The sequence below is a fragment of the Anastrepha obliqua genome, chromosome 2, assembly GCF_027943255.1.
Source record: "Anastrepha obliqua isolate idAnaObli1 chromosome 2, idAnaObli1_1.0, whole genome shotgun sequence".
Taxonomy (NCBI): Eukaryota; Metazoa; Arthropoda; class Insecta; order Diptera; family Tephritidae; genus Anastrepha; species Anastrepha obliqua.
This window is the reverse complement of record NC_072893.1, coordinates 61,100,585-61,127,504: the sequence shown is the minus strand read 5'-3', so window position 1 is coordinate 61,127,504 and position 26,920 is coordinate 61,100,585. Positions and strand designations below refer to the sequence as shown.

Genomic DNA, 26,920 nt, shown 5'->3' with positions numbered 1-26,920 from the left:
ACGACAAGAATATCTGTTACCCTTTTGTTTATTTGCGGCAATACTTTCGTTGTGGCACCACGGTACGTTTTACATGTTACGTCGGTCAAATACGTTACCGCAACAGTCGGAACGGACCCATTATGAAAGCCCTATAACTTCTTAAGCTCGATAGATATAAGGTATTTGTTTATAATTTAAATAGACAGAGTTTTACTACCAAATATGTTGCGCTTTATTATCAAAAAATGCTGACAGGCGTCAGTAAGATGAGTGACAGACGCTTTTGTTTCATTGCAAAATGGGCACGGTGGAGGACTTCATATTTTACGTAGAAAAGTATGTCATTTAATACTTGGGCAATCTAGTGCAAAACTACAAAATTGAAAACAAACCAGCTTTAAACATAAAGGAAATATAATATAAAAACTATTCAACAATTTGCCTAACTTGAATGTAAACAATGTTATTTATCAAATCGGTAGAATTCTACAAAAACGGCAGCACTAATTGTCAATTGCTCCAATCGCCCCAATCGCTTTTATTTCATTGTCACTTTCTTAAAACTTCAGTGCTGTTCAGTATGTTTTTGGGGCTGCTTATCGCTTCATCGCAGTTCGACAATGGTAACGGCGGTAAATAACAACGAAATAAAAGTGAAGCAACTGGTGTCGGTAACTAAACTTATTTGACGGCTAAATAACGCCTATAGATAAGCCGAACAGATATTTCAAGGAAGATGCGTCCAAACTGAACTACAAAATGTGTACAATATAATATTTAACAAAATAAGATTTACAATCATGCGCAAAGAATTCATATTTTTATATAAATACATACGGATGTGCAAATAGGCGTACTATATACCGTGCATACATACGTAGGTGTTGGAATGGAATGATAATTGTTATGGATCATTTGCCCATTGTTTCGGTGATCGTTTTGTATATTTCAAATAATAAAAAATGGAGCCCAATGTACACACAAGCAGAAAAAATGTAAAACATTCTACTCTGTGAAAAACAAATAAGAAAGATAATAAATATAGTACTTTAATTTGACGATTTCAGTAACCTCTCCGAAATCCTCGATTAGAAGTGTTGTTTTTTAAACGAATTTAGCCAACAGTTATACGAAATTAAAAATAAAATGTTGTCCATGCCACGCGTTAAATATGTGAGTATAGAGTATATAGAGTATAGGCATACAATATACCACCAACATATGTACATATGTGCATGCATAACTTGTATTACATACATATATTAGAGTGATTATCATATCATATAGAGTGAAATCATAAACATGTAATAATTTCCTCCTGGAATTATTATGAAATCATTACAAATGTTTATCGAAAATATTGGCTTTAACGCTATCAGCGATATCAAGGCGAAACCATGCAAATGATAACAGTAGTACAAAAACAAAATTTATATGTAATTTTTGGGTTTGCAATTTGGTGGATTCAATGTTAAAATTTCAATCAGAATGTAAAGAAAATTATAAGAAAAAACAAATCACTTTGATATCCAAACCAGTAATTAGCAAGAAAAAACAACAAATCAGCTGTTCTATCGATATCACCTTGTGTAGTAGCTTCATCTTGGCGGGTATGACCATCCAAGCCATATGTAGGCAATCTGGTATTGTGGCATACACTCAAACAAATCTAAGGGCATGTTAGGTACTTATAATTGTTATTTGTCATTGTTGGAATATTGTGTTGTTTCTCACAAACAGTAATGATTTTGAGTTTTAACAATTTTAAAATACACCAGGTGTATAGTTGTATTTACATACATACATTGGTGCTCGAAGCGCTGGCTAGAACTTGCAATCAAGACTATTTTTAGCGCACAAAGCACAAACAATTATAAAAGAAAACTTATTTCCCCTCCTATCATCTCTTTATTCGTTTTATAGTACGATGTTTTTATACATAGTACATATGTATGTACATTAATACTAATAAACACATACATATGTATTATATATATTGTACGTACGTATATTTTTATCTACTATATTGTTTACATTTGCAGTGTTAAGCAAATAAATTTTTTTTGCAATGACACTTTAAACCATTGAGTCTTTTCTTTACGTGCATAAATCGTTGTTATAGGCACAGGTTTCTCTTAAACCTGATATGTAGTTAGTTTAGTTGACTTTTCCAATCGACTATTTCAGACAGAGTTCTATAAAAGCCCTAGTTTTCTATTACCCATTTATTATACATATGGTACTAGTATTATGTTTATATTAACCTGTTAAGCGATTAGTTTTTCTTAGACAGCTCGATTTACTGTGCTGAATTAATTTCAAGCGAAGACTGTCGATGCAAAACCGGTTTTCAGCCAAATATTGGATTCACCGTGCACGTTGGCTGAACGATTATGATAACGATTATCAGGAAATTCAGTGTTCATGCTTACTTTATAATGTCAAAATAACAGGGAAATTTTCGTTTTTTACTTAACTTTAACTAAAAAATGAACTTTTGAAATTGACACATATGTATATACGACATATATTGACACATATGCACGCCAATTATATTTATATATACATATATGTATATATACCTGCTACAACAACAACATTGGCGTTTATCACCATCGCCCCAGTATGCATATCTTATGTTATACCCTATAAATTTTCATGTTTGAGACATCAATTTTATTAAGGGGTTACATGGGTTTCGTGGGTTCAAAAAATCGATTTTTTTGACTTATTAATTTCTACAACACCTCAAGAATATTATCCTAAATTTTCAAGTCGGTCCGAATAATAGTTGCGGAGATACAGCCTTTGGAAGGTGTGCGCTCCGAGCCACTTTTATTGTTACTCAAAACTTTAAACGCGTTTTTCTCGGAACCGTGTTTTCGAAGTCGGTTGTCAAATGTTCTCGAAAACTACCCAACCGATCTTGATGAAATTTTACACAGGTGTTTGAGATACAACTTACTCGTGCTCGAACGAAGGATTTTGTTTTTTTTTTTTTTCAATTACAACTATTTAAAAAAAAACAGAATATCAAGCAAATTTGACTGAAATTTTCATTTTTTTGGAAAAATGTCTGCCAAAATTCCAATTTTTACTTTTTTTTCTTTCCTTCGTTCAAACACGAGTTTATGGTCTTAACTAAAACACTTACTTTTGTTTTTTCATTTTCGATGATCCTTTCAAGAGTTATGCTGACAACGCGGATGCACCTTTTTTTCGAGGGGTCACCGGAAATGACGTCACATGGAGGAGTTTTAATATTTTTTTTGTTGAAAATTTAAGAAATTATTCTCTAAATTTGTATCTATAAGACAGAAATAAGTTTTGAATTAAATAAATAATTTTTTACATGGAAAAAAATATTGAAAATAGGGCTTTTTTTACCCGACGAAACCCATGTAACCCCTTCAGATCAAGCCTAGTTTTTACAACAGTTTGTTCATTATTTGGCTTAACTATAATAGGAGATAAACCTTTTAAAGCATACTGTTTTGGTTTGTAGCCTTCAAAACTTCATTTAGAAGTTATTTTTCTTTTTTTAGTGTGAAATGTCTCCTTGACAACAAGCGTAAGTTTAAATTGTTTAACCGACACTTTACGAGAGATCGATCGGTACAGCTATCTACCAAGAGAATAACGGATTTCCTGTTCCCCAAACTAATATTATATAAAAGCGTTTAAACTTTAAGGGGGGACCCTCATTTAGACGGTCGAAAAATGCATCATTTTTGGGAATTTTTTTCTCAGGTAAAATAACTTCAAACGTTTTGTAATTCATAAAGTACTTTAATAAATGTCTTGACTGTCTACAAAAATTTTCGGAGAAGAAAAAAAACATTTTAAGTATGGAAATATACACCTCGTCCATGGCACCTCATTCTATCTGTGTACATTCTAGCGCTCTGAATTTTTTTCTGAAATAAAAAAAGCAAATTTTTTTTAAAACTTTAGGATAATACCTTCGATGTGACATTTTGATTTAAAAAAAAAATGTCGAAATTGATATTTTTTACCCAGTTTTATGTTAAAAGTGATTTTTCATGCATAAAAATTGACTTTAAAATTACAAAAAAATATGAAAATCTTTTTTTTTTTTAAAAACACTTAATGTCACATTGAAAACAATTTAATTATCTTTAAAATGAGCTATTGTAAAGCCTGATTGGTTCAATACAGCGTTCTCAATTGTGTACACAAAATCGAAAAATGATGTTTCGAGAAAAACGCGTTTAAAGTTTTGGATACAGGCGATCAGGCCACCCGTCGCGTCCTGTTAAAAATTTTGTCACTCCTTCAAAAATACAGATATCGACTTGAAATTTTGAAAGTATATTCTTAAATAGTTGTAGAATAGATTAAAATTATTTCCAAAAAATCGATTTTTTTGACCCGATAAATGAAGGTCCCCCCTTAAACCATTAGCCGAAATTCGATTATTTTGTTATATTTTGTGTAAATGGGATTGCGTGCTTTTTTATGAGAAGCTAACTATGATAATTTTTAAGCTAAACAGTAAATAACATAACAAACTGGAGAGACAACGAGGTGATAAAAAGAAGCGTTGTGTATTTGTCACTTGTGCTGCTAAAAATAAGCAAACATTTATAGATGTATGTAAATATAAACATACATACATACCACATGTACCTATACAAACGAAAATTTCTTATCAAAATATTTATATAAAACTTAAATTCACAAAACTATGTATGTGTGTAAGAATGTACCTACTCCTGTGTTCGCAATAAAAGCAGCGCATATATTGCAATGTTTCGATTATTTAATTATTATTTTTTTAAATATAGTGGTGACTATACAATGAAAGATATTTACAAAATTCAAAGTTTAAAATTTTGTACAAAATTAAAAAAAAAAAATTCTTGAACAAATATTCTCAAAATTTAAACATTTTTGGTCAGAATTGGTAAATTTTAGTACCCCAGTTTAAAATGATCCAAAATTCAAGAGAATATTTGGTTTTTTTTTGTTGACCGTGTTATGCATTTTCTTCATACAACGCATGAGCGATTTTTTTTTACATAGAGAAATGTAGCAGATCACCAGCAAAAAAATGCCAAACACATTTTCAAATATTTTCACTGTATTATACCAAAATTCAATGGGCTATAAAACTCGCTATGGGCTATACTCGAAGATTTTGAATAACAAGTTTGAAATTTTGATAAAAAATGTTTGAGATTTTCAAAATTGCGTACAAACTTTGGACATTTGTAAAAAAAATGTAATTAAATAAAAAAAAATTAATTTAAATTCAAATTTATGTAATTAAATTAATTTAATTATTCTAATTTTCCTTAAGCTAATTAAGTTTTTTTTTAATTAAATAACTTTTTTAAATTAAATAATATAAAATTTGTTTTTAAATTAAATAAATGTTCGTTTTTAGACGACCTTTTCTTGTGGTAGAGGTATAATTAAAAATTTAATGTTTAGCACTTATGCACTAAATAACTAAATATTCGATTCGAATATGAACAAATTTTATTCGTTATACGTATTTTTCATCACCTCGAATTTTTGGGCCATGAAAGATAAAATTTCTTTGTTGTTATTAAAGATCTGAAATAATATGATTATGATTTTAATAAAAATAAACTAAATAAAAAAAAATTTAACTTGAACGGCTCGCGTTGTCCACAAAATTATAAGCTTCACTGATCACAAAAAAAAAAAAAAAAACAGAATAATGTTCACAGAATAACTTGTGTCAATATAACAAGCAATAGGCCCGCCAGAATGAGTTCGTTGGGACGATTACGAAGCGAATCATCGTTTACCTTCAATTGCTTAGTATAGCAAATCGACCTTGCTGGAAACTTTTAAACTTCTTTTTTTGTGAAGTGCCGAGAATATGCCGACAATCCATAAACGATTATGCCTTTTTACTATAATTCGGGTTATTACAGGGATAGGTAGAGCCAATAGAATCGGCAATATTTCGCAAAATTGGTTGACGGAAAGAACTACAATAGTTTCAGCCAACAAAGGCAGTCAGTAATAGTTGAAGAAAACATCAATGAGGAATATTAAATGGTTTTTTATAGTCGTACAGGGCTAGCCATTGAGGTCCGGTTTTATCAACTAATCTCTTGCTTTTTTTTCTTGTTCACTCCTCTCGGGAGCACAGGGTTTCTCGACAAGACTTGTCTTGCGTTGCTTTCGTTAATCTATTTGATTTCTGCCCACCTGTCGTTGCTTAGAAACAACGTCATCTTATTGCTTGAAGTAAATTAGGAAAAGTGCGAGGACCGTGCTCTACGTCAGATTCGAACCCACAACCTCTGGGATGGAGGGCTAGTGCACTCACGCTAGACTACCGAGGCCGCTCTCTTGCTTTACAGGCCACTTTATCGTGGCCCAAAACGCCTTTTTGTTTTCAAGCGCTTATTAAGCTCTCGGGACGATATACATACATTTATTAAGGCTAGTTTACATTCCCCTTCAAATTTTATGCCTAGGTTTTTTTTGTTTTTGAATTTGCTTACAAACAGCAAATAGCTATAATTGAGTTCAAATTGTAATTGTCAATTTGCAACGCTCCGGCGCTGAAAGTATTCGAGGGGAAAAGAAAGGCCTCCTCTGCGTTAAAAAGCTCAGGTGGAGCAGGACTTGGCCTCACTTGGTGTGTCCACGAGAAGGAAACCACTGGCGCGCTTAGTTAAACTCGACCAAAATCGCTTAAGTGGTTATCGAAACAAGCAAAACAGATCCTAATAGTTCGGAATCCATTTTTGACAATTTTTAGTCGCCGACGAGATCGTTAAGATCAGTTTGATTAGAAAATTAGGTTCCTGACCATCAGAGGTTGTATCATGAATTTTTGCTAAAGTAGACAGACTGTCGAAATCATGGGTTTTCAGAAAGCCACAATATCGCGCATTTGCAGATTAACATATATATAAAATCTATTATTTTATTTCAGTATTATCAAAACAAAACAAAAAAAAAAAAGCACAAGATAATAAATCAATGTGTTCAATTATAAGCAGTTCAAAAAGTCGAAATTTATCACATTTTGAACTGGGCACTGAAATAGCGTACTTTTACCGATTTGCAAGAAAAACAGAAATGAGTTATTTCAAATTATTAATTACTTCCTGATTAGTATCTGAGTATCCATTGTTTTTTAAAACTGCTTCACACCTACGAGGTAAACTTTCCATTAACTTTTGGCATCTCTCCAAAGGAATAGAGTTCCATGAATCCTGTACTCCTTGCCATAGTTCATTACCATTTTTAACTTTTCGTGCACAACATAAACTTTAATATCGTTCCAGAGATTTTCAATGGGGTTAAGTTCAGGGCTTTGTGCTCGCCAACCCATAACTGTACTTTTTTCTTTGGAAACCCAATTGTTCAGACTATATTCCTCATTTATTTACAACGTTCGGTCGAGAGGACTTAAAAGTGTCAAGCTTACTTTTTTAACGATGGTCTTATCCTGCTGAATTGCAGTTTTTCGCGCAGGCGGCTTTTGAGGTTTCTTTTAAGTAATATAAATAATATTTTTGCCGGTTTTAATACATTTGATGACATTGTGCACCATTTTACGTAAGCAATTATTTCTGCAATTTTTGTTTGTTTTGTACCTTTTTCATAAATGTCCCAATAATGTGAAATCCATTTTCATGCCCAATAATTTTCGCAATAAATCTGTGAGTGATAGAGAAAAAAAAACTTTCTGTTTTATAATGAGACTAGTGGGTAAAAAAATAATTAGAAGACAGAGATTTTGAGCTGACCTTGTCGATCAGTGTGAATATCCAAATGAACAACACAATTTTTTTTCGATTTTTCATTTTTTTTTTGCGTCCAGAGTGCTATTAGGTTAAGGAGGTTGGCCTCTGGAGGCAATATCCTATACGGTATGACAGCATTTTCAGGCAGATTTCTCCTTCCTTCCCTGTATTTCATACAGAGACCTCTATCCGCAAAGTGGGTGTTAAGGATTGTGCTAGGACTATCTTCCCAAGCAGGCAGCATGGGAAGGAGGGGAAAGTCTGCTTGAACGTAGGTACCTCTGTTTTCACCAACGGATCCAAAATGGAATCTGGAGTTGAAACGGGGGTTTTCTCTAGATCAGTCAATATAAAATTAGTAATGTTTTTAAAGCAGGCATGCTAAATGCTTAGGAATCGCTGTTGGGAGGGAGACGTAAATGTTTTTGCCGACAGTTAATCTGCGATCAAGGCCCTGTAATCGCCATATTGCACTCTCTTCTGGTCCACTCCTGTATGGATAAGATCAAAGGTTTCGAATGTGCAACATAGAGGGAAATGAAATTGCCGATGAACTTGTCAGGAAAGGGTCGAAATAACCGATTTCAGTTCTCCCCATCTCAGACATCGGTGATCCCTTGACCGTTGTTGAAGGGAAACTGCATAATTTATTTCTTAAAAAAGCGTAAGATAGATGGAGTTCTATCTTATCGTGTACTATCTCAGAAACACCTTGGCCTCAGTACGACAAAAACAAGACGGTTAAAGTGCTAAGGATCTCACGTCCAGGGCCGTAGAGGGCATATCCGGGACCCGGGGGAAAATTGCAAATGCAGACCCTTTCCAATTATATTTAATTCATATAATTCGAATTACTTCGAGGCCGTGCCCCTGTGAAAACTCCGGGCCCAGGGTAAAAAGTACCCGATCCCCCCCCGCACTCGTCGGGCCTGCTTACGCCACTCAATTTCCAAACTCATTGCGGTAGTCACCGGTCACTGGGTGATCAGAACTCATGCGAAGAAGCTTGGACTTCAGTACAACCTCCATTGCAGAAATTGTGGGGATCCAGCAGAGGAAGAGATTGTTGAACACTTTCTTTGCAAATGTCCGGGTCTGGCGGTTGGCGCTTGAGGTTCATTCCTGTGCCTGTCGGGAATAGCCTGATGCAGTTCTCCAGTCTCGATACCGTTTCTCTCCTCCAATACATCAACAGCACTAGATGGCTTTAGATGGATTTTCTTCCTTTAAGTTTTTGAACTTTTTCGCAGGTACATATGTAGACCACTGGCTGGTATCAAAACGGCATTCTAGTGCTACCTACCTACCTCATTTTTTTAGAAACAAATGCTGCCACTTTAAATGGGCAGCTCTTAAATGGCCATTTTAAAAAAGAAACTTGTGTATGCCCACCCTTTACAAAGTTCGCCGTTGGTATTTATCTGAGTATAAAATGTAAATCTCATTTAGAAAGTATTTTCATTAAAAAAAAATACCAACAAAAGCGCAATCATACGAGGTATCCGCCTACCATAGATCGATTACCCGTCGATATTTACACAAAGATTGCAGATAAACACAAAAATGCTAAATAATGTTTAAATTAGCAGAAGTGTGCGATTTATCGGTTGCTTAAATTATGCGCACTTCACAAATTGTGCTAATGACTGCATGAATTATTCATGAGTATGTCCTAAAAGGCTCAGTAAACAAGCTTGAAGCCGGCTGGTGACCATTGTATAAACAATTAAATATAAAATATCACACACTTACGCCATGCGGGGGTCCTACTATTTTTTTTATTTTTTTCGCGTACAAATTGGCAGACAAAGTGGTTAAATCAACAAGTGTCACCAATTACTGCATTACTTACTTATAAAAGAATCAAATAAACGTGTGTGCGTGTGTATGTATGTGTGCGTGCGTAATATACATGTTTCCCACCTCTACTATCCATTTCAATTAGATCACATTATTAGCATATGCGGCGGCGTTGCTTAAAGGATATTGCCGTGCTCAGCGCTCAGTCAGCTGTCGAGTAAACGGTACAAGTCGCAACAGGATGCAAGCAAATGTGTCAATAAGGAGCACCAATAAAATTATTTACTTGCCCTACCCAATGCACCCAACCCTATTTGCCATTCATTGAACTGATAGCTTATGAACACAGCAATTGTGCTAATTTCCATATTAAGCACCACCCACTACTTTCCCTTCATTCTAAGTCAAATATTTAACCAGCTGTTGCTGCAAGCGTAGGGCACGTTTAAGCACCAGCGGCACCCTCTTTATCCCAGCGTAAAATTAGCGAGCAACCGCCAAAGCGGTTACTTGAAGATTATTTCACCAAAGGCTTAGGGAGATTTGCATCACTCTTTTAATGCCCTTTGCAACCTCTGCTAATTTGAAGAAGAGGACACTACGATTCAATCGGCTTAAGTATGTTCCCATGACAGTCATTTCTACGTTATCGGGACGACCCGTGCTTGTATCCTTCAACAGATTCATTTGAAAGAAATGCTTTTACTGTAACAACAATAACAACAACATTCGGCTTAAGAACTCCCGCCTTAAGCGTTTACGGCGGCTGCTCAACAAAAGATGATGTGGCAGTAAATGGGTATCATTGGCATATGTCTTTGTGCAAATACCTCGCTATAAGCCTGCTATTCCAAAACTCTGAGCTCTTTATAAATAAAAATAATTTATGGAAGAATTTCTTTTTTCAATAAATTTTTGAATTCGATATACTAGGCCAGGTTTGCCATACCTACTATAGGGTTATTCAATAGGTGCGCTTCAACTTTTTTCCGATAGGGAGGGCGACGACACAATATTTTTTATTTTTCGCTTGTCATTTGTAAACTTCATTAGTATACATTTCATCATGGAACTCTACACACTTGAGCAACGATTGCAAATCGTGCAAATTTTTTATGAAAATAATCGTTCTGTTGCTGCTACTTTAAGAGCATTACGGCCATTTTACGGTCCATTTAAGAAGCGGCCCCGTTTTGGGGTTATGTGAAGTCATTGGTCTACAGTAACAAGCCGGCGACGATTTGTGAGCTCAGAGCCAATATTGAACGCGAAATTGCTGGAATTTCGGCCGATTTATGCAAAAGAGTGGTCGAAAATTGGGTTCAACGATTGGACTTCGTAAAACGTGCACACGGTGGTCATGCAAAAGAAATCGAATTTCATACTTAAATGTATATGTTCAAACTCGATAATAAAAAAAAAAATTAGTTAAAAAAGTCAAACCGTTTGTGTTTTATTCAAAAAAGTTCAAAAGTTGAAGCGCTCTTACTGAAAAACCCATATAAAATGCTGTAAGTATAACATTCCAATACTGTTGACTGTTTTGCTGACGTCACCGGGGTTATGAAAGTGATTTGTTTACGAAAAAACTTAGATTGTGTTGGTGATATACCAAAAAAAATAAGTATAGTAGTCGCTAATTTTACTTCGTTGCCGCCTGAACAAAGATTGATTGGATATGGAGTGTATGAATACGTGTGAAATGAGCGGGCAGAAATAGGCACCGAGTCCCCGGTAACGTAATCAATTATCTTTGTAACATTTCGATTTATATAACTTTCATGTTTGTTAGTATTCGTATGTTTTATACTGCAGCCGGAAATTGTTTTTCAAACAGAGCTGCGATTGAATTTTCTATTAAATGTTCTCGTACGCATGCCCACCAGTAATCCAGGCAGTTTAAATCGGGTAGAGAAACGATTAGTCGCAATGAAGCACCTGACCTTATCGTTCAATGATTGGATTATTCCCAGAAAAGATTGAAAAAGCCCGTGATTTTAAAAGAGTTAGACTGCCGTATATCGCATTTTATCCATCATAAACCACTTGAATATCGGAAAATTGAGAGCTGGTTGTTGTTGTTGTTGTAGCAGCATAAATATTCCCGTGCATACACGAGGAATGCTGCTGAAATGACAGTCCTTGGCCGGATATAAATCCGGGCCCTTCCAGTTACGTAGAACCGGCTCGGCAGTTGGAGCCCATTAACGAAGGCTGCACCCCAACTTCCAATCCGGATTCGCAAACACTGGCGAACGAACAGATTGATTGCGGCAATCGCAAAAAACACCCAAAAATTTCACCACTTGGATCTCGCACTTAGAGAAGAGGAGTCCTATTCAATAAAAGCGAATGTACAAGTAATAGGATCACGAAAGGCACGGGTACCCAGCGATCGGGCTCAACGTATATTCATTAAAGCAATATAGGAAACTAAAGTAGAAAATTAGATCTATAATAAGGAATAAGAAGAGAAACATTGAAAAATGTGGACGTAAAGGGCTTGAAATGTGATCTGATAGAAAATGGGACTGAAAAGTTTACCGGTAGGTTAGGTTAAGTTATGGCGGTAGTCAGTCTGTACGACCAACTCACTTAGACGTTACAGGTCCGTGGTGATACCACTGTGCTGCACAGGAACCTGGATACTGTAGTAGGTTAAACTCCTACTCATCCAGAATCGACCCCGACATACTAAACATATGTCCGGCATGTGAAGGCACCCCGCACCACACTAACCGCCTTTTCACATGCCCCATCAAACCCACTCATCTAACACCCCTCTCCCTCTGGACCAAACCCGCCGAAACAGCTAGTTTCCTGGACCTACCGTTAGATGAGCTAGCCGAAGACGACCGGTGATTACACTACACTAACAGAGCAAAGTTACTGCTACAACAACAACAAGGGGAACCATATTTACTTTCCTTCGTGGAACCATTTTGTAGCTCTTATGAAACGTATCCCCATGCCAGACAGCTCTTTAAGAGAATTGAAGAAGTATTTACCTAGACAACCTGCTCTAATTTTAGCTAGGGCTGGACAATTGCAAAGGAAGTGCTCTACTGTTTCTTCCTGTTCCTCATCTCTACAACTTCTGCAATATTAATGGGAAAGCCTCCGATGCTAGCGCTGCACTACTTTTAGTTTGTATAATAATTTTATTGTTATGTAAACCTTTATAAAAAAAAAAAAAAAAATGGGAGAAAACCCCTCGTCTCGAGGAATGTCTGCCCAATAGCCAATGACCGGTTATACCAGCTACGACCTTCGAGATATCATCTCTTGAGAGGCTAAGCAATTCTTTTGTCTTTTTCTTGTTTATTTGCGGCCATGGTAATTATTAGTTTACTCGTGGCCAAAGGTATTCCAGGTACTTTTATCACTTAGCAGTTGAAGAAGAAGAAGAAGAAGAAGTTTACCGTTAAGTTCAACAGCGTATTAAAGGATTCCATATTGGAATGGATATATATCCACATTATGGAGGTAGCACTTTTCCACACTGGTGAATGGTAGACAATTCTTTAATAGGTTATAAGATCTCAGCACTGTGAAAATCAGGGATTCGCTAAAGTTTTTGAAAAGTTCAAACTCGTTTTAGACGGAAAGTTCCCTATCAAGACAAGTTCCTTATGCAGCATAACTGTGGGATATGAGCCTATATTAGACAACCTCTGCATCCTAACATAACGGTGTTAAAAATTGGGCAGAGATTCCAGGCAGGGTAATTCTTAATTTCTTCAATCTCATGACAAGGAACAAAACTCGAGCTCCGGGATGAAACCGTTTATACTCCATTTTTGGGTGCAGATCGTGCAATTACTGGCTTGCTTTTCTGTCTCTTAACTAGCTGGTCAATCCAGCCTAGCGTGGAATCTCCCGTCAAAGGACGGCACGGCACCGAAATCACTGTCGATAATTTCGAAATACATCTTATATTATATGATTTTGACAATCGATCGTTAAAATACTTTCTGTATAAAAAAAAAACTACACTTTACAATTTCTAATTTCCATGGCTGTTTTATTTATTTTTTTTTTTTTTTGTATTATCTGCGAGGGAGAAAAGTTTTGAGTAAAATCGGTTTAGCTCTGCGCGTAAGCGACTGGGAATACCGTAGATATCGACAAGTCCAGCAAATTAGGCTGGACCTAGTAGTATTTGATATCGCACATACGGATGGTGTCTAAACAAGACAAAGGTATCTTATATTCAGTTTATGTTTCCAGTTATTCTTAGTTTGAATAGAAAATAGAAAACGGCTTATCGACCGTAAAAATTTCACCTCTGGATAAAAAATAAAGTTATGAGTCAGGTGAACCTAAAAGTAAAGAACATGATGCTTGAATCAAGTCAAATGAAAAAATCTTCACAGTGCCTCATCCACACCCAACTCAATCACTAAGGCTGAACTGGAGTTACTTTCTTCTGGCCACGCCTAGCCGAGATGTGTACTCTTTTTTCTCGCTTTAGCATCACATTCGACAAAAAATGCGTTGGAGTTTTCGATGATCGCAGCAGAACAGCAGAAGTCGGAGGCCATATCCAAATCCTGTGTAAATGGCTGCGTAATCTGCAGTGATCTGTGTCTGAATGTCAGTGCGCATTCCCAGTTTGTCCTTAGGGAGGGTTATGAAATGATTTAAGCTCTCTTGATTATAGGCCCCAAGCTTACATCTTGTGGCCTTGGCTCTTCACTTCTAAGCTCTTACTTAACGGTATATTTTCCAATGGAAGGGGAAGGCTCGGCATTTAAAAGGCATCAACAATGAGACTGCAGCCTCTCTAGCCAATGCATGCACTCTTTCGGTCTTAGGTATTCCCCTGGAACCCATATGAGCCGAATGCGATTGTGCATTCCTTGCTAATTTGACGTCGCAATGTACTCATGGGCTAATAAGGGCCTAACTGCAAAGGATGGCAACGCCTTGAATGCAGCCTGACTGTCGCTCAGAATGGCAATTCGCTCATTCCGGAGGGTTCTATATAAATTGATCTCATGCACATATTTTTCTCGATATTGCCTCCAAAGTATTTATCTGGCTGTATTTAATTGTATATTTCTTATTTTTAGCTATCTCAACCACCCCTTCTGTTCATGGTGGCGTGTCTACTCCGCTGGCCGGTGCTACACGCATTACCCCATGCTCAGCCTTTTCCTGCCGAAGACATGCCCGTTGCACTGCCCCAGGAGCCTCTACCAAACGTGCCCATACTACAGCCACCTTTACCACCACAATCAGTGCTGCCACTAAATGTGTTGCCAATTAATGCTCCCATTGTGCCCACCACCACTAGCGCTACACCTGCTGAGCCCGAGATACCGGAATATCGACGACAATGTTTCTATGCTGAAGAGGAGCTATGTGACAAACCACTGTCGAATTGGAGTCCACAAGCCAGTGAAGTCCACTCACATTTAGGCACCTGTCATTGTCGGCCACATCCTACTATGCCCGCTTCATGGTATTGCTGCAATGTCACACACATGTCCATGATCTCGTCGTGCAGCAACACCACTAATTGGACCAACTTGCATATACGCAATGTAACGTTGCATGAATTGGATTTATCGAATTCACTTTACCAAACGCTGCAATCGCTGGCAATCACCGATGGCAACATCACCAAATTAAGAGGCAGCTTCTCGCGTTTTTCTTCCATCAAATGCCTGAACGTGTCCAATAACAACTTGTCGGAAATCACGCAACGTGGCTTAATACCGCCAAATCTTAAAGTGTTGGATATATCGCAGAATAATTTAACGGGTATACCCAACTTTAATCAGAATCAAAATATTACTGTGGATGTGAGGTATGTAAAAATGTATCAAGCAAATTGCAAAGCAAAATATATAGCAAGTTGCAAATTTCTTAAAAAAAACTTCTATTATTTTAAAGTGGCAACAACAACATGTTATGTTTCGATATATACAACTCCATCTTTCGCGATTCGTTGATGTTCGTCAATCAGGAGAATTCTTTTTGTTTGCAAAATTTTACTTTTCGTTGGTTCAATTCAACTGATTTAATATCCATTAAGGAGCTAGTCAAATGGCGGCCGCTTAACACAGATTGTCCCAGCATACCGGGGTATGGTAATTGCACCTGCAAGAAGGAGCACATGGTCACCACTGTAACGGTAAATAAAATTACATTTATTTATGTCACCTCACTCATTATATTGATGTATCTCACGTTAGGGAGATCAATCCGAGGCGAAAACAAAAATTATATCCGAAGTTGATTGCTCAAATCTTGGACTAGTTGAGCTGCCGCCAAAGCTGCCCGAAAACACATTTTCGCTGAATGTATCTAACAACAAAGTAAGAACTTTCGATTTTCTCTTCTCTTACTATCACTAAATTCGTCCGTGGCCCATAGATCACGAGCATTGGTAAACACTTCCATACAAATCCGACCTATCAAAGTCTAATCTATCTGGTTGCGGACGATAATAAAATATCAACAATGTACGATTTGGAGGGAACCGCTTTTATGGAACACTTTCAAAGGCTATACTTGCGTAATAACGCACTCAACAGTGTAAGTTTGGATATTTTCGATGAAAGCGCGTCCTATATTTGGTCAATTAAGGGGTTAGTGGTATTCAGAGGCCCGAAAAAATAATGATTTTCAATCATTTTGTTTTGCTAGTCAATTGCTTTATTTTACGTTTTACATTCAAATAAAAACATAGCATTAATACATCATGTTTCGACTTGACTAGCAAAATTTCGAAAAAAAAAGTATAATTGTAAAAGTTATCGCTGTTTGTGTGGAGCCCGTTTCTCCAGAAGTCCCTTGCGGCGATCATCACAAGCCCTTGGAGATTCATCTAAAATCAATCGGACATGAGAAATTAGTTTTATTAATATTATAGATAATCTTGTGCCTGATGGAAGCTTTTTTTTCAATCAGGAAATATTTTTCAGATTTTCCAAAAAAAAAATCGAAATTTTTGAAAAAAAAATCCTTCGATCGGGGGCGAGTTTTTTATGTTTTTCAAAAGCAGTACAAATTTTATTGAAATCTACCAAGCAGTTTTTAAGTTACAGTGATCACCAGTTCAAAAAACATAGTTTAGAGAAAATCGCATTTAAAGTTTTGCTATCGATATCCGGAGCACCCTTTGTTAATTGTTGAATAACTCGAAAAGTATTTGCCGGATTCACTTCAAATTTTCACGCAATATTTTTAAGATATTATTATTTAAGAAAATGCAAAAAAATAAACTTCTTTTTTTAATTCTGACTACCCCTAACCCCTTAAGATATTATTATTGAGAAATTATTTCAAATCATTTGGCCTTTGGCCGGTAGCATAGGTTGTTGTTGTCGTGCATAAACATTCCACATACATGCTGCTGGAGTGGCAGTCTTTAGCCGGATATAAATTCGGGTCGTTCCGGTTACGAAGAACCGAATGTCGGATAACTCGGCGTTCTCGTAGTTGTGTCCACATAAACTGTCTTCTGCGCATAACGTATAACGAATAAGACTCTCAGACTCAAATAAAACTCCCTCGCTAAGACCCTCATTGACTTTGAAGGGTCCTCGCCGCTTGATGCTTCCAACTCACGGCGAACGAACGGTGAACGAATGAAAGTGCGCACTTAAGAAAATTAGGGATTTCTAAATCGGTGTGATTTGCACATACGAGCGTTGTATAGCGACGATAATTGCATGTTTCTTCATTTCTTGAGTTAAGTTGTAGTCCTCCATGTCTTATCTGAAAAAGAGCAAAAAGAAAAACAATGGTTTGGGATGGTTATAGCCACATACTAGGTTGGCCACTAAGTTTTGCCATTCGATAAGAGAGGGCCTTGCTACTAGCCTATTTTTTTTATGCTGGTACACTCTTCATATGAACTTATGTGAACTTTCATTTCAAAATTCCTGCGTGGAAAGCGTTTTTCATTAAATGATAAGGTCGTAACAACTGTGGAAGCATATTTTGCAGCCCTGCCAGGTTCTACAAAAATAGTCTAGATATAATGCACTTTCGAAAAATCAAAATTTGTTGTACTGTGGCTTCTTGTTAGACAACATTGTAAAAAAATGCTGTATAACCATAATAGTCAGACGGTGGCGTTAATCGGGATTACCGGCGCAGTTAATTCTGATTAAAATTGTAGTGTGGCAGAGGGTTGTTACGCGGATTAGAGAAGAGCTGATTTGCTTATTGGATAGTTTTAACAATACAAGATAGACAACAAATACGGGTTTTCGCTGCACTGATATTAATAAATATTTAATTATGTAAAAAAATCTTAAATTACGGTTTCTCAAACTGCTCCGAAATATCAAACCAATTAATGTAATTTCGAAAGTGTTAGTGCAAACTAGCGTTGCACCAAGTCTTTCTTGTGCTTCCCTTTAAAAGTTTCATTATTTTTCATTCACAACAGATATTAACTGTTATTTCGTCGACAATGTTGTCATCGAAAATTCCTCTAATCCGCTTAAATTATGAGATGAGATTGACAACTAAATCCGCATTAGTTGCACTTAATTCCTGAGATAATTCCGAATTAAGTCGTTAATCCCTATTAACGCCACCATCTGTTTAGGCTGTAATGAACTTCGTACGAATACCGCTACTCAAAAACTAGATGAGGCAGATTGAATGGATCCTCCAAAACAACCCTTTTCCAACAAGGGTAATTCGAACATGAAACACTTCGAGTTGAACGATTTTTTTATTAAAAAAAAAAAAACAAAAGTATTTGCAAAGCAAATGAGGCATACAACTTATTCGGCCGCTCACCATGGAATGCATTACCAATAGCGTGTAATAGGTCACCGTCAATTCCCACCCTTAATATTAAATTGCTCACCTTGTCTTATTAACAATTCTTTTCTGGATAAATCCTCATAAATTGGTTTTATAATTTTTTGAACTGATTCAGAAAGAGGCGGTTTATCGTGCTTGAATTGCTCAGCCTCTCCGAGAAACTCAGCTCTCCTCCATTTGCACCAACTAGATTCGCCTGCAGGGCAATTTTGATGCTGTGGATTGCTGTCTGGGGAAATCTTGTGATAGAATGTTCCCCAAATTGCCTTTCTCATTTCCTCAGTAGAATCTGGATGCCTCCGAATAGCTAATCCATAATACTTTGTCATCTCACCAATCAATTTCTCAGTGAGTTTTCCTGCACCTTTTCCACCAATGCCTTTATTAGATTTTTTTGCGTTTCGGAGCCTAGTGCCCATTCTCTTCTCAACGTGTCCAACACACTCTTTTTTTACAACAACAATATCTTTTCCATATGGTTCTGCCTTCAAAATACCGTTGAATGTCTTGCTGTCACCATCTCCTATGTATGTCGTATATCGAACATGATGTTTATTTACTGAACGAGAAAACATTTTCACAACTGCATCTGTTTCCATCTTCCCAGAACTTCCAGTATGATTTAGAGTACACTTTTCTTCATGATCAGCGAGCCATCCTGCATATTCAACTGGATCACTATTTTTTTTATTTTTCCACAAATTGCATCCAGCACAAAAACTACTCATTACACACGCATCAACAACTTTACCGGTGTACTTTGTAATTAAAGTTGAAACTCCGAATAAAGATGAAAATCCTCTTTTTTTCCATGTGCCGTCTCCAGATACGGTGAATTCATTTTCTGCTTTTCCTTGTTCTCGAAGGACTTCCTTTCCTTGATCAACCGCAATCGACAACAATGTATCGAAAACCGCCGAAGAAGCTGAGTGAATATTTTCTAATATGGAATAGTACGTGTTCAAAGCAAAACCTTGTCCCATATCCATCAGTCCACAGAAAATTCTATAGCCTTCATAACCGACTCCCAACAAACGCATCACTAAAATTAAGCGACGATTTATTTCGTAGGCTTTACCAATTTTTGGACATGAATCTATTTCTTTTTCTTTCTCACACTTGCACCCCATAGAAATTTTAAAGCCCAATCCTCGTACATCACGTTGATGGAAATTCACCGTACTTTTGCACTCTTTACAAATAACTGCCGAAGAAATAGTTGAAAACACACTTGCGAAGTTCAAAATACAATATATCAAAGTCTGCTCAACGTTCACTTCTAAATTTTTATTTTGAACAAGTTTCTTCGCTGAAGCCGATGTAAACGACTTGTCTTGTTCAAAAGTGTGTCGGTTGCCTGCGAATCTTCTCTTTTTAGTTCGATCGTAACGAGCCGGAGCGTCTCTACTTCCTTTCTTTAACATTTTAAAAATTATTTTCAAAAAATCAGATGCGTGCCACTCGCAAGAGAAAATATACAGTACGCTTCGAAATTGCCACAGCAAAACTGAACTCTACTCAGGCCTAATTCACAGAAGGTTCAGAGAGCAGTTAGATTTAGGGATATCAATACAATGGTCAGTGTCGCTCGGCTTTGCGGAGCAGCGTTGAGCGCGCTAAGTATACCTGCTCCGTTCAAGGCCGTAACTTGTGAGCCACTTCGAATATCGAAAAATCCTTCAGCACATACTTTTAACACATGTTGTAAATGTGATTTATGAAAAAAAAAAAAATTCGATATTTTCGACCCAAGAAACTAGAGGACCCCCTTAAACGGTTTACGACGGCCGCCGTGGCCGAATGGGTTAGTGCGTGACTACCATTCAGAATACACAAAGAGAACGTAGGTTCGAATCTCGATGAAACACCAAAATTAAGAAAACGTTTTTTCTAACAGCGGTCGCCTCTCGGCAGGCAATGACAAACCTCCGAGTGTATTTCTGCCATGGAAAAGCTCCTCATAAAAATATCTGCCGTTCGCAGTCGGCCTGAAACTGTAGGTCCTTCCATTTGTGGAACAACATCAAGACGCACACTACAAATAGGAAGAGGAGCTCGGCCAAACACCCAAAAGGGTGTACGCTCCAATTATATACATACATACACATATACCTTTAAGAAATTTTACGCCCATCCTCATACCTAACTATTAGTTTTCTTTTGTTTTACTTTAGATTCCAGAGTACTTTTTGAGCAATGTACTGGATAATCATGATGTTGGTCGTATTATTTTTCTCGGTGGAAATGAACTGAATTGTGATTGTAATTCAGCTAAAACATTAAAGGTATATCTGACATAAATATCGCATGTATATTAATATAATTTGTTAATTGTATTTCTATGTTGTAGTACTGGCTACTGGAGCATAATCGTGATATCCCCGATTACAATAACATACGCTGCCGAAACATACCGCAAAGGGTAATGGAATTGCGTGAAATGAAACTTTGTCAGTCGCCGCATGATTGGACGGATTATATATATTATTTAATTGCCACTGAAGTTATTTTGCTGATTGCTTTAATCACAAAAGTCTCATACGATTACTGGGTATTCAAAACGGCTGGTTATTTGCCATGGCCGGCTAGTAAAATGCCAAAATTACCTTGTGATTGGTTATGCGAATCTTAGTTCGCCCAACAAGTGGTAAAAGGAATAGAAAAAAGACATGAATACATACATACAATACATATGTATATTTTGAAATTTTTTGATCTGGACTGCAATTATGGCAGCATTCACTATATTTCTACAAGCATCGAAAGTTTATATTTAATAGCTAATAAGAGTAAGACTAGTTAGTTTTATAGCAAAATAATAGTACGAAATCAATGTGCCTATATTAGTTGTGTAAGCGCGTGCTACTAAGAAACATTAAATTCATTCATACATCCACATTTAAGAAGTGCAATTAAGTAAAAGTGCCTACAAATATATATAATGTCGCTCATATATAAAAAAAAAAACACACACACGAGAGGAAAAAATCCACGACATATTTTTCATACAAACGAACATATGTATATACATATAATAAGTTTTCGTTAAATATTTGTTTATAAATGTATTTATTAATAAAAAGCAAAACAACTGAATTTAATCTAAACTATTGCAGCAAAATTGTGTTACTGTGTTTTCGATTTTATTTTTTTGCGTTGCGTTGGCTTGGCATTTGAAGACATTTTGGCATTTTTATTAGCTCGAGCAACCTGCGCGTCCAAATCAACCTTTGCCTTACGCTTTTTCGCCGTTGATTTGTCACTTTCCACTTCAACATCTTCCTTTTCTGCATTCTTTGATATTCTTGTCGAGATACTCTCGCGCTTGGGTGCGTGATTTTCCAGCCACTTGCGTTCTGTTTTACGCCGGTTTTTCAAAGTCAATATGAAATCAGGCACTTTACCATTGGAGTTCTTAATAATTTGTGCAATGCTTGAATGAGAAAATATTATATCAATAAAAAGAAAAAAATAAAAAAAATTGTTTACATTCGTAACACGTACCTTTTTAGATTTGGGGTATCACTTTGTGTGAAGAATGTTATAGCTTTGCCATTTCTGCCTGCTCGACCCGTACGTCCAATACGGTGTATATAAGAAATGACAGATGGCGGAAAATCGTAGTTTATTACAAGATTAACGCCTTTGAAATCAATACCACGCCCCATCAGTTCAGTACAAATCAACACCCAAATATGCCCTTCCCGAAAAGCCCGAACACAATTGTCACGCTGTTGTTGTGAACGATCGGCATGTATAAGATCAACGTTGATGCCATCGTAAAGCAGTTCCTGAAATAGCTCCTTTGCCCGTTCCTGAGAATACATCACTTTAGCATCCTTATTATTCTCCATTTAATAACGTCACTCACCTTACTTTGTACAAATACCAAAACTGGAGGTTTTAATCCTTTGCGCACCATATCTCTTATTGCCAACAGTTTTCCACTCTCAGAGCCAACAAATAGCAATTCCTGCTCCACCGAATCGGTAGCACTATTTTCTTGACCAATTATTACTCGTGCTAAATTGGGGAGATTTTTTATCGCCCATTTTGCCACAGGAACTGTATATGTTGCACTGAATAGTGCCAACTTCTTACGCTGATTGGTGCATGCCGCCAAAATGACATCTACTTGGTCTTTAAAATTATTTATGCCTTCCTCCATTAAACGATCCGCTTCATCAATAACCAACCATTCGACTCTTTAAACATCAAAATACATGCAAATTAAATTGTGTTATTAAATAATTTTAATAAATGTGTAAATATAACTTACTCTGTTAACCGTAGAGCTGGTGGTTCCTGCTCCAGCAGAAAGCGAACACGATTCGGTGTAGATATTAGTATGTCATAATTTTTGTTACTTTGCCCCGTGGCCAATTTATTACTTGTTGCTTTGGTCTGAAAATATATTTTTAGGGCCGTATTTTGTGCCAACTGCACGCATTCTCTGTAAATTTGAGCTGCAAGTTCACGGGTTGGCGCCAAAACAACAGCGCGAAAACCAACTTTGCTGGGCTTGCGCAAATCATTAATTAACGGTGCCAGAAAAGCAATAGTTTTGCCAGAACCAGTCGGCGCCGAAGCCATCACGTTACGTCCTTGTAACAAAAGAGGCATAGCTTGCATTTGTACAGGTGTGGGCGACGCATATGTGGCAGATTCAAGATTCAGCAACAGGCGATCAGACATTTTATATTCGTTTTTCAATTCCTCAAATGATGTGACGGGCGGAGGAATGTTCTTTCCACGTACATTTATTAAATAGTCTTTGCGAAGCAGTGCCACCTGTAAAAGAAATCGTTCTAATAAACTGTGTATGTAATAGATTTTTGGACTCCTATTAATATGCTCACCATCTCCTCTTTCTGGTTTGCTTCCCTTTCTTCAGGCGTAGTTGTCTTTTTCTGTTTCACTTTTTCACGTTTAACATCTTTCCCACTGATATAGTTGAATTCATGCTCCTCCTCTTCAGAAACGAAGTCAGCGCTCTGAGAATCATCTTCAATATTTGAACTTTTCGGAGAAGTCTCAACTATGGAGTCTATCGACTTGGACTCTGTTAATTCCACTTTCGTACTTATTTTCTACAAATGTGTAAAGCTGATATGTAGATAATGTAGTATTTAAGAAGAAAAATTATATTTACTTTAGTTTCGGTTCTAGGTTTAGAGTGCGTAAAGCGTGCACCCCTTGTTAGTTGAAGGAATATATCATGTGAGTCCATGGCTGTTTATTCTTACTTCCACTTCTTATCTGTTATTAGTTAGTTTATGAATACACGAAATTATACAGCAAAAATTACTTCTGTTTTTTGCATTTATAATCAGAGCCACATATTCCACAGCACGTGTAGCAGCAGAAACAAAACAAAAGTTACAATATCAGCTGATTTGTACAGAGTTGCATTTGAGTACATAATTAAGCTATGTATGCAGTGCCCAAGGGATGTGAAAGTTTAACTTAATAAAACACATTTCGAAATTTCTTGTGCACATGTCTAGAACTATGTACACATCACCCGGAGTCAGGCGGTATAACCTTTGAAATCGCTCAACGTCCGAATGAAAGGAACAGTCCCCAATGAAAAGCATTTCGATTTTACCATCAAATCCAAAAAACTGGAACGCCATTGTACTTCGCAAGAAAGTTTCACCTTTACATGTAACCAATACATAACATTCTACTTACTAAAACTTTCTTTCCGTTAGGTTTTCGCTTGGTTTTTTTTTTTATTGAAAATGCTAATTAATGTTACCGTTACACTTTTCTATTTCAAAATATTCGTAGCTAAGCTATAAACAATTATCATTAGAAAACTGTCAAAGTTAACTAAAAAATCGATAAAAGTATGTCAAGCATTGCAATTAACCAAAATTGTTGCTGAATAATTTGGAAATCGCACTACTGGTATGTTGTGCTCTTCTGCCTGCTGCCTAATCAACGTCGGTTTGCAATTTGCAAGTGATGGCAAAGGATATTACTTTTGTGATGGCCTGTAGCTAATTGGCTATCGTAATATTGCAGAAATTATTTCGCGCCGAACGTGTTGTTTAAAAATATGGAAACATGGACCAATAACTTCGTTTGATTTGAGCTTAATTTTACACTAAAACCAATAAGTAAAAAAATATTTAACTTCAAAGTGGTATTTATTACATAAAAGCTATTAAATTTTGATTCTGCAGTGAAAAATTTTATGCTGCGCTTAATTAGCTAGTGATTGTCCACATTTTACTGACAGAGTGAATGAGACAGAACGTGATGTTATCTCTCGAAAAATAACGAAACGGGTGAATTTACTGACAGAGTGAATGAGACAGAACGTGATGTTATCTCTCGAAAAATATCGCAACGGGTGAATTTACTTGTAAAATATTCGGACATACAGTATGCAAAATTCGTATTAGTACACCCCCTTATAAATAAAGAAACCACGTGTATTTTCAAATTAATTTTAAAACAAATGATTGAATCCGTTTTATTTTATAGATAATTAACTAAAATAAGGCCAAATGACAAAACCGCTTACAAAGTGTATTGAATTGCAAAAAAAAAAAATAAGAAAGAAAAAAATTAGCACTTTTCACAGAAGCAAAATTCGTATTAGCACACATGTATTTTTAATGATTTAAAGAGTAAATAAAAGATAGTTCAGAAAATTAATATTTTGTAGGATACCCTCGTTGCCTTAGAACAGCAGACAATCTCTTCGGCATAGATTGCACTAATTTTTTGTGAGATTTGGAGAAATCTTCTTCCACTCTGATTTGAGAACTTTTTTAAATGTTCTCGGTTCCTTATTTGATGATGTTTCAGTTGCTTTTTGAAAATCGACCATTAAATTTTCTATGGGATTAATATCCCGGCTTTGTGGTGGTGTTTTGAGATAATTTGGACAGTTACAAAGGATCCATAACCTTGTATCCAACGCCGTATGCTTAGGGTCGTTATCTTGTTGAAATATAAATTTTTTTTTGCTACCCAATTTTTTGGCACTTTTGCCTAGATTCTTTTTTAAAATATCAATATATTGCCTCGCAGTCATAACTCCATCAATAAAATGCAACTTTCCCACTCCGTTTGCCCCGAAACATCCCAATACCATAAGAGAACCACCACCGTGCTTGAAAGAAGGCTGCAATTTCGTTTTTGAAGGCTAGTATTACACTCTCTCCAAATTTGTATGCGTCCATCGGACATTTTTATATTAAACTAGCAAACCCGGCCCGCTTCGCTGGGCAAAGACACGGCGGGTCCACGTTTTGGCATATATTTCGAGACCCTAGTCATCAATAGGTATGAAAATTACCCCGTATTAAAGCACTTATCAACAGCTTTCATTTGATACCCATATTGTGCATACACATCCGAAGGTTACCCGGATCCACGTTTTGACCTATATCTCGAGCCCTATTTCCAAAATAAAATATAATCCATGTTACTCGTGGATGATGTAGCTTTCGAATGGTGAAAGAATTTTTAAAATCGGTCCAGTAGTTTTTGAGCCTATTCATTACAACCAAACAAACAAACAAACAAAGTTTTCCTCTTTATAATATTAGTATAGATTTACACTCGTCTGAAAAAATTACCCTTTTCCAAAACCGCATATTTTTGTTTAAATATTGCCTGGCGAATATAACACGCTTTCTTCTATTGACTGAGCTTACATACGGTTTTCTAACCGCAGTTCTGCCTCTAAATTCCAATTTTTTTACATAATTGTGCACTGTTTGAGGTGTAACTTTGATAGAAAAGTATTTTTCTAGTTCTGCAGCTAGTGAAACTCCGCTGACGGTGGGATCTTTCTTGATAAGGCGTTTCAAATAAGTCTTGTGCCTCTGTCCAAGCTTTGCCCTGTTCACATTTCGAAGCTTTTTGTCAATCCTTCCACTGTCTCTATAAATTTTGACTACGTTTTGTTTTGTAGACACACTTTTCTGCAATGTTCTCGCAATTTCGCGTAAAGACTTTCCGTTTTTGTTCATATTTCTTATTAATCTCCTAGTTTCGTTTGATAATTCACTTACTTGAGGCGACATTGCAAACTAACTCCGCGAACTTCAACAAATGGCTACTAAAACGCAACTGCCCAAGGTTAAACATTGAATGTTTAACACAATCGTTTCGAAAATAACGGTAAATACCAACAAATTGTTTACAAATCCAACGCATAATAAGTGTACTAATACGAATTTTGCCTGAACTAGAAATAGCTACACTGCTACTAAAGCTATTTTTTTCAATTCTATGCAAATATTTCGGAGTTTTTGTTATTATTCTATTTTTTATGAAAATTACAATACCGCACTACGATTGAAATCAATTGCTTTAAAGTAAATTTGAAAATATAGGTGGTATTTTTATTTGTAAGAGGGTGTACTAATACGAACTTTGCATACTGCATTAGCTAGAACCCCAATAAAATATTTAGGAGCAATATGAGAGGTTAGAATGTCTCTCGAGGTTAGAGCTTCAGAGCTTACTTAGATTCGCAAACGAAGAAGAAGCGTACTAAAGGGTGTTTTTTTTAGAGGTTAGGTTTTCAAGATGAAAAAAACGTATATAATTTA

The 26,920-nt window shown here is 36.3% G+C and overlaps 2 protein-coding genes across 3 annotated transcripts; one reads left to right on the top strand and one right to left on the bottom strand.

Annotated features, from left to right (window-relative positions):
- The first annotated feature begins 549 nt into the window (after positions 1-549).
- Positions 550-21,448, top strand: LOC129237404 (protein halfway). 2 transcript variants are annotated; one of them, XM_054872130.1, is made up of 8 exons: positions 550-977; positions 1,050-1,155; positions 14,621-15,360; positions 15,447-15,687; positions 15,749-15,871; positions 15,930-16,091; positions 20,516-20,626; positions 20,692-21,448. In XM_054872130.1, exons 2-8 carry the CDS (start codon positions 1,129-1,131, stop codon positions 20,971-20,973), a joined length of 1,686 nt encoding a protein of 561 aa, XP_054728105.1. In that variant the 5' UTR covers positions 550-977; positions 1,050-1,128; the 3' UTR covers positions 20,974-21,448. The 2 variants fall into 2 exon arrangements, with proteins under 2 accessions (XP_054728105.1, XP_054728104.1); XM_054872129.1 differs by having other exon boundaries at positions 550-1,155.
- LOC129237403 (DEAD box protein 52 homolog) lies at positions 21,392-23,698 on the bottom strand. The gene is made up of 6 exons (XM_054872128.1): positions 23,494-23,698; positions 23,201-23,431; positions 22,621-23,132; positions 22,213-22,546; positions 21,846-22,156; positions 21,392-21,774 (listed from the first exon to the last, which is right to left on the bottom strand). The coding sequence occupies exons 1-6, from the start codon at positions 23,569-23,571 to the stop codon at positions 21,468-21,470; spliced, it is 1,773 nt and encodes a 590-aa protein (XP_054728103.1). The 5' UTR covers positions 23,572-23,698; the 3' UTR covers positions 21,392-21,467.
- Between the last annotated feature and the right edge of the window lie 3,222 nt (positions 23,699-26,920).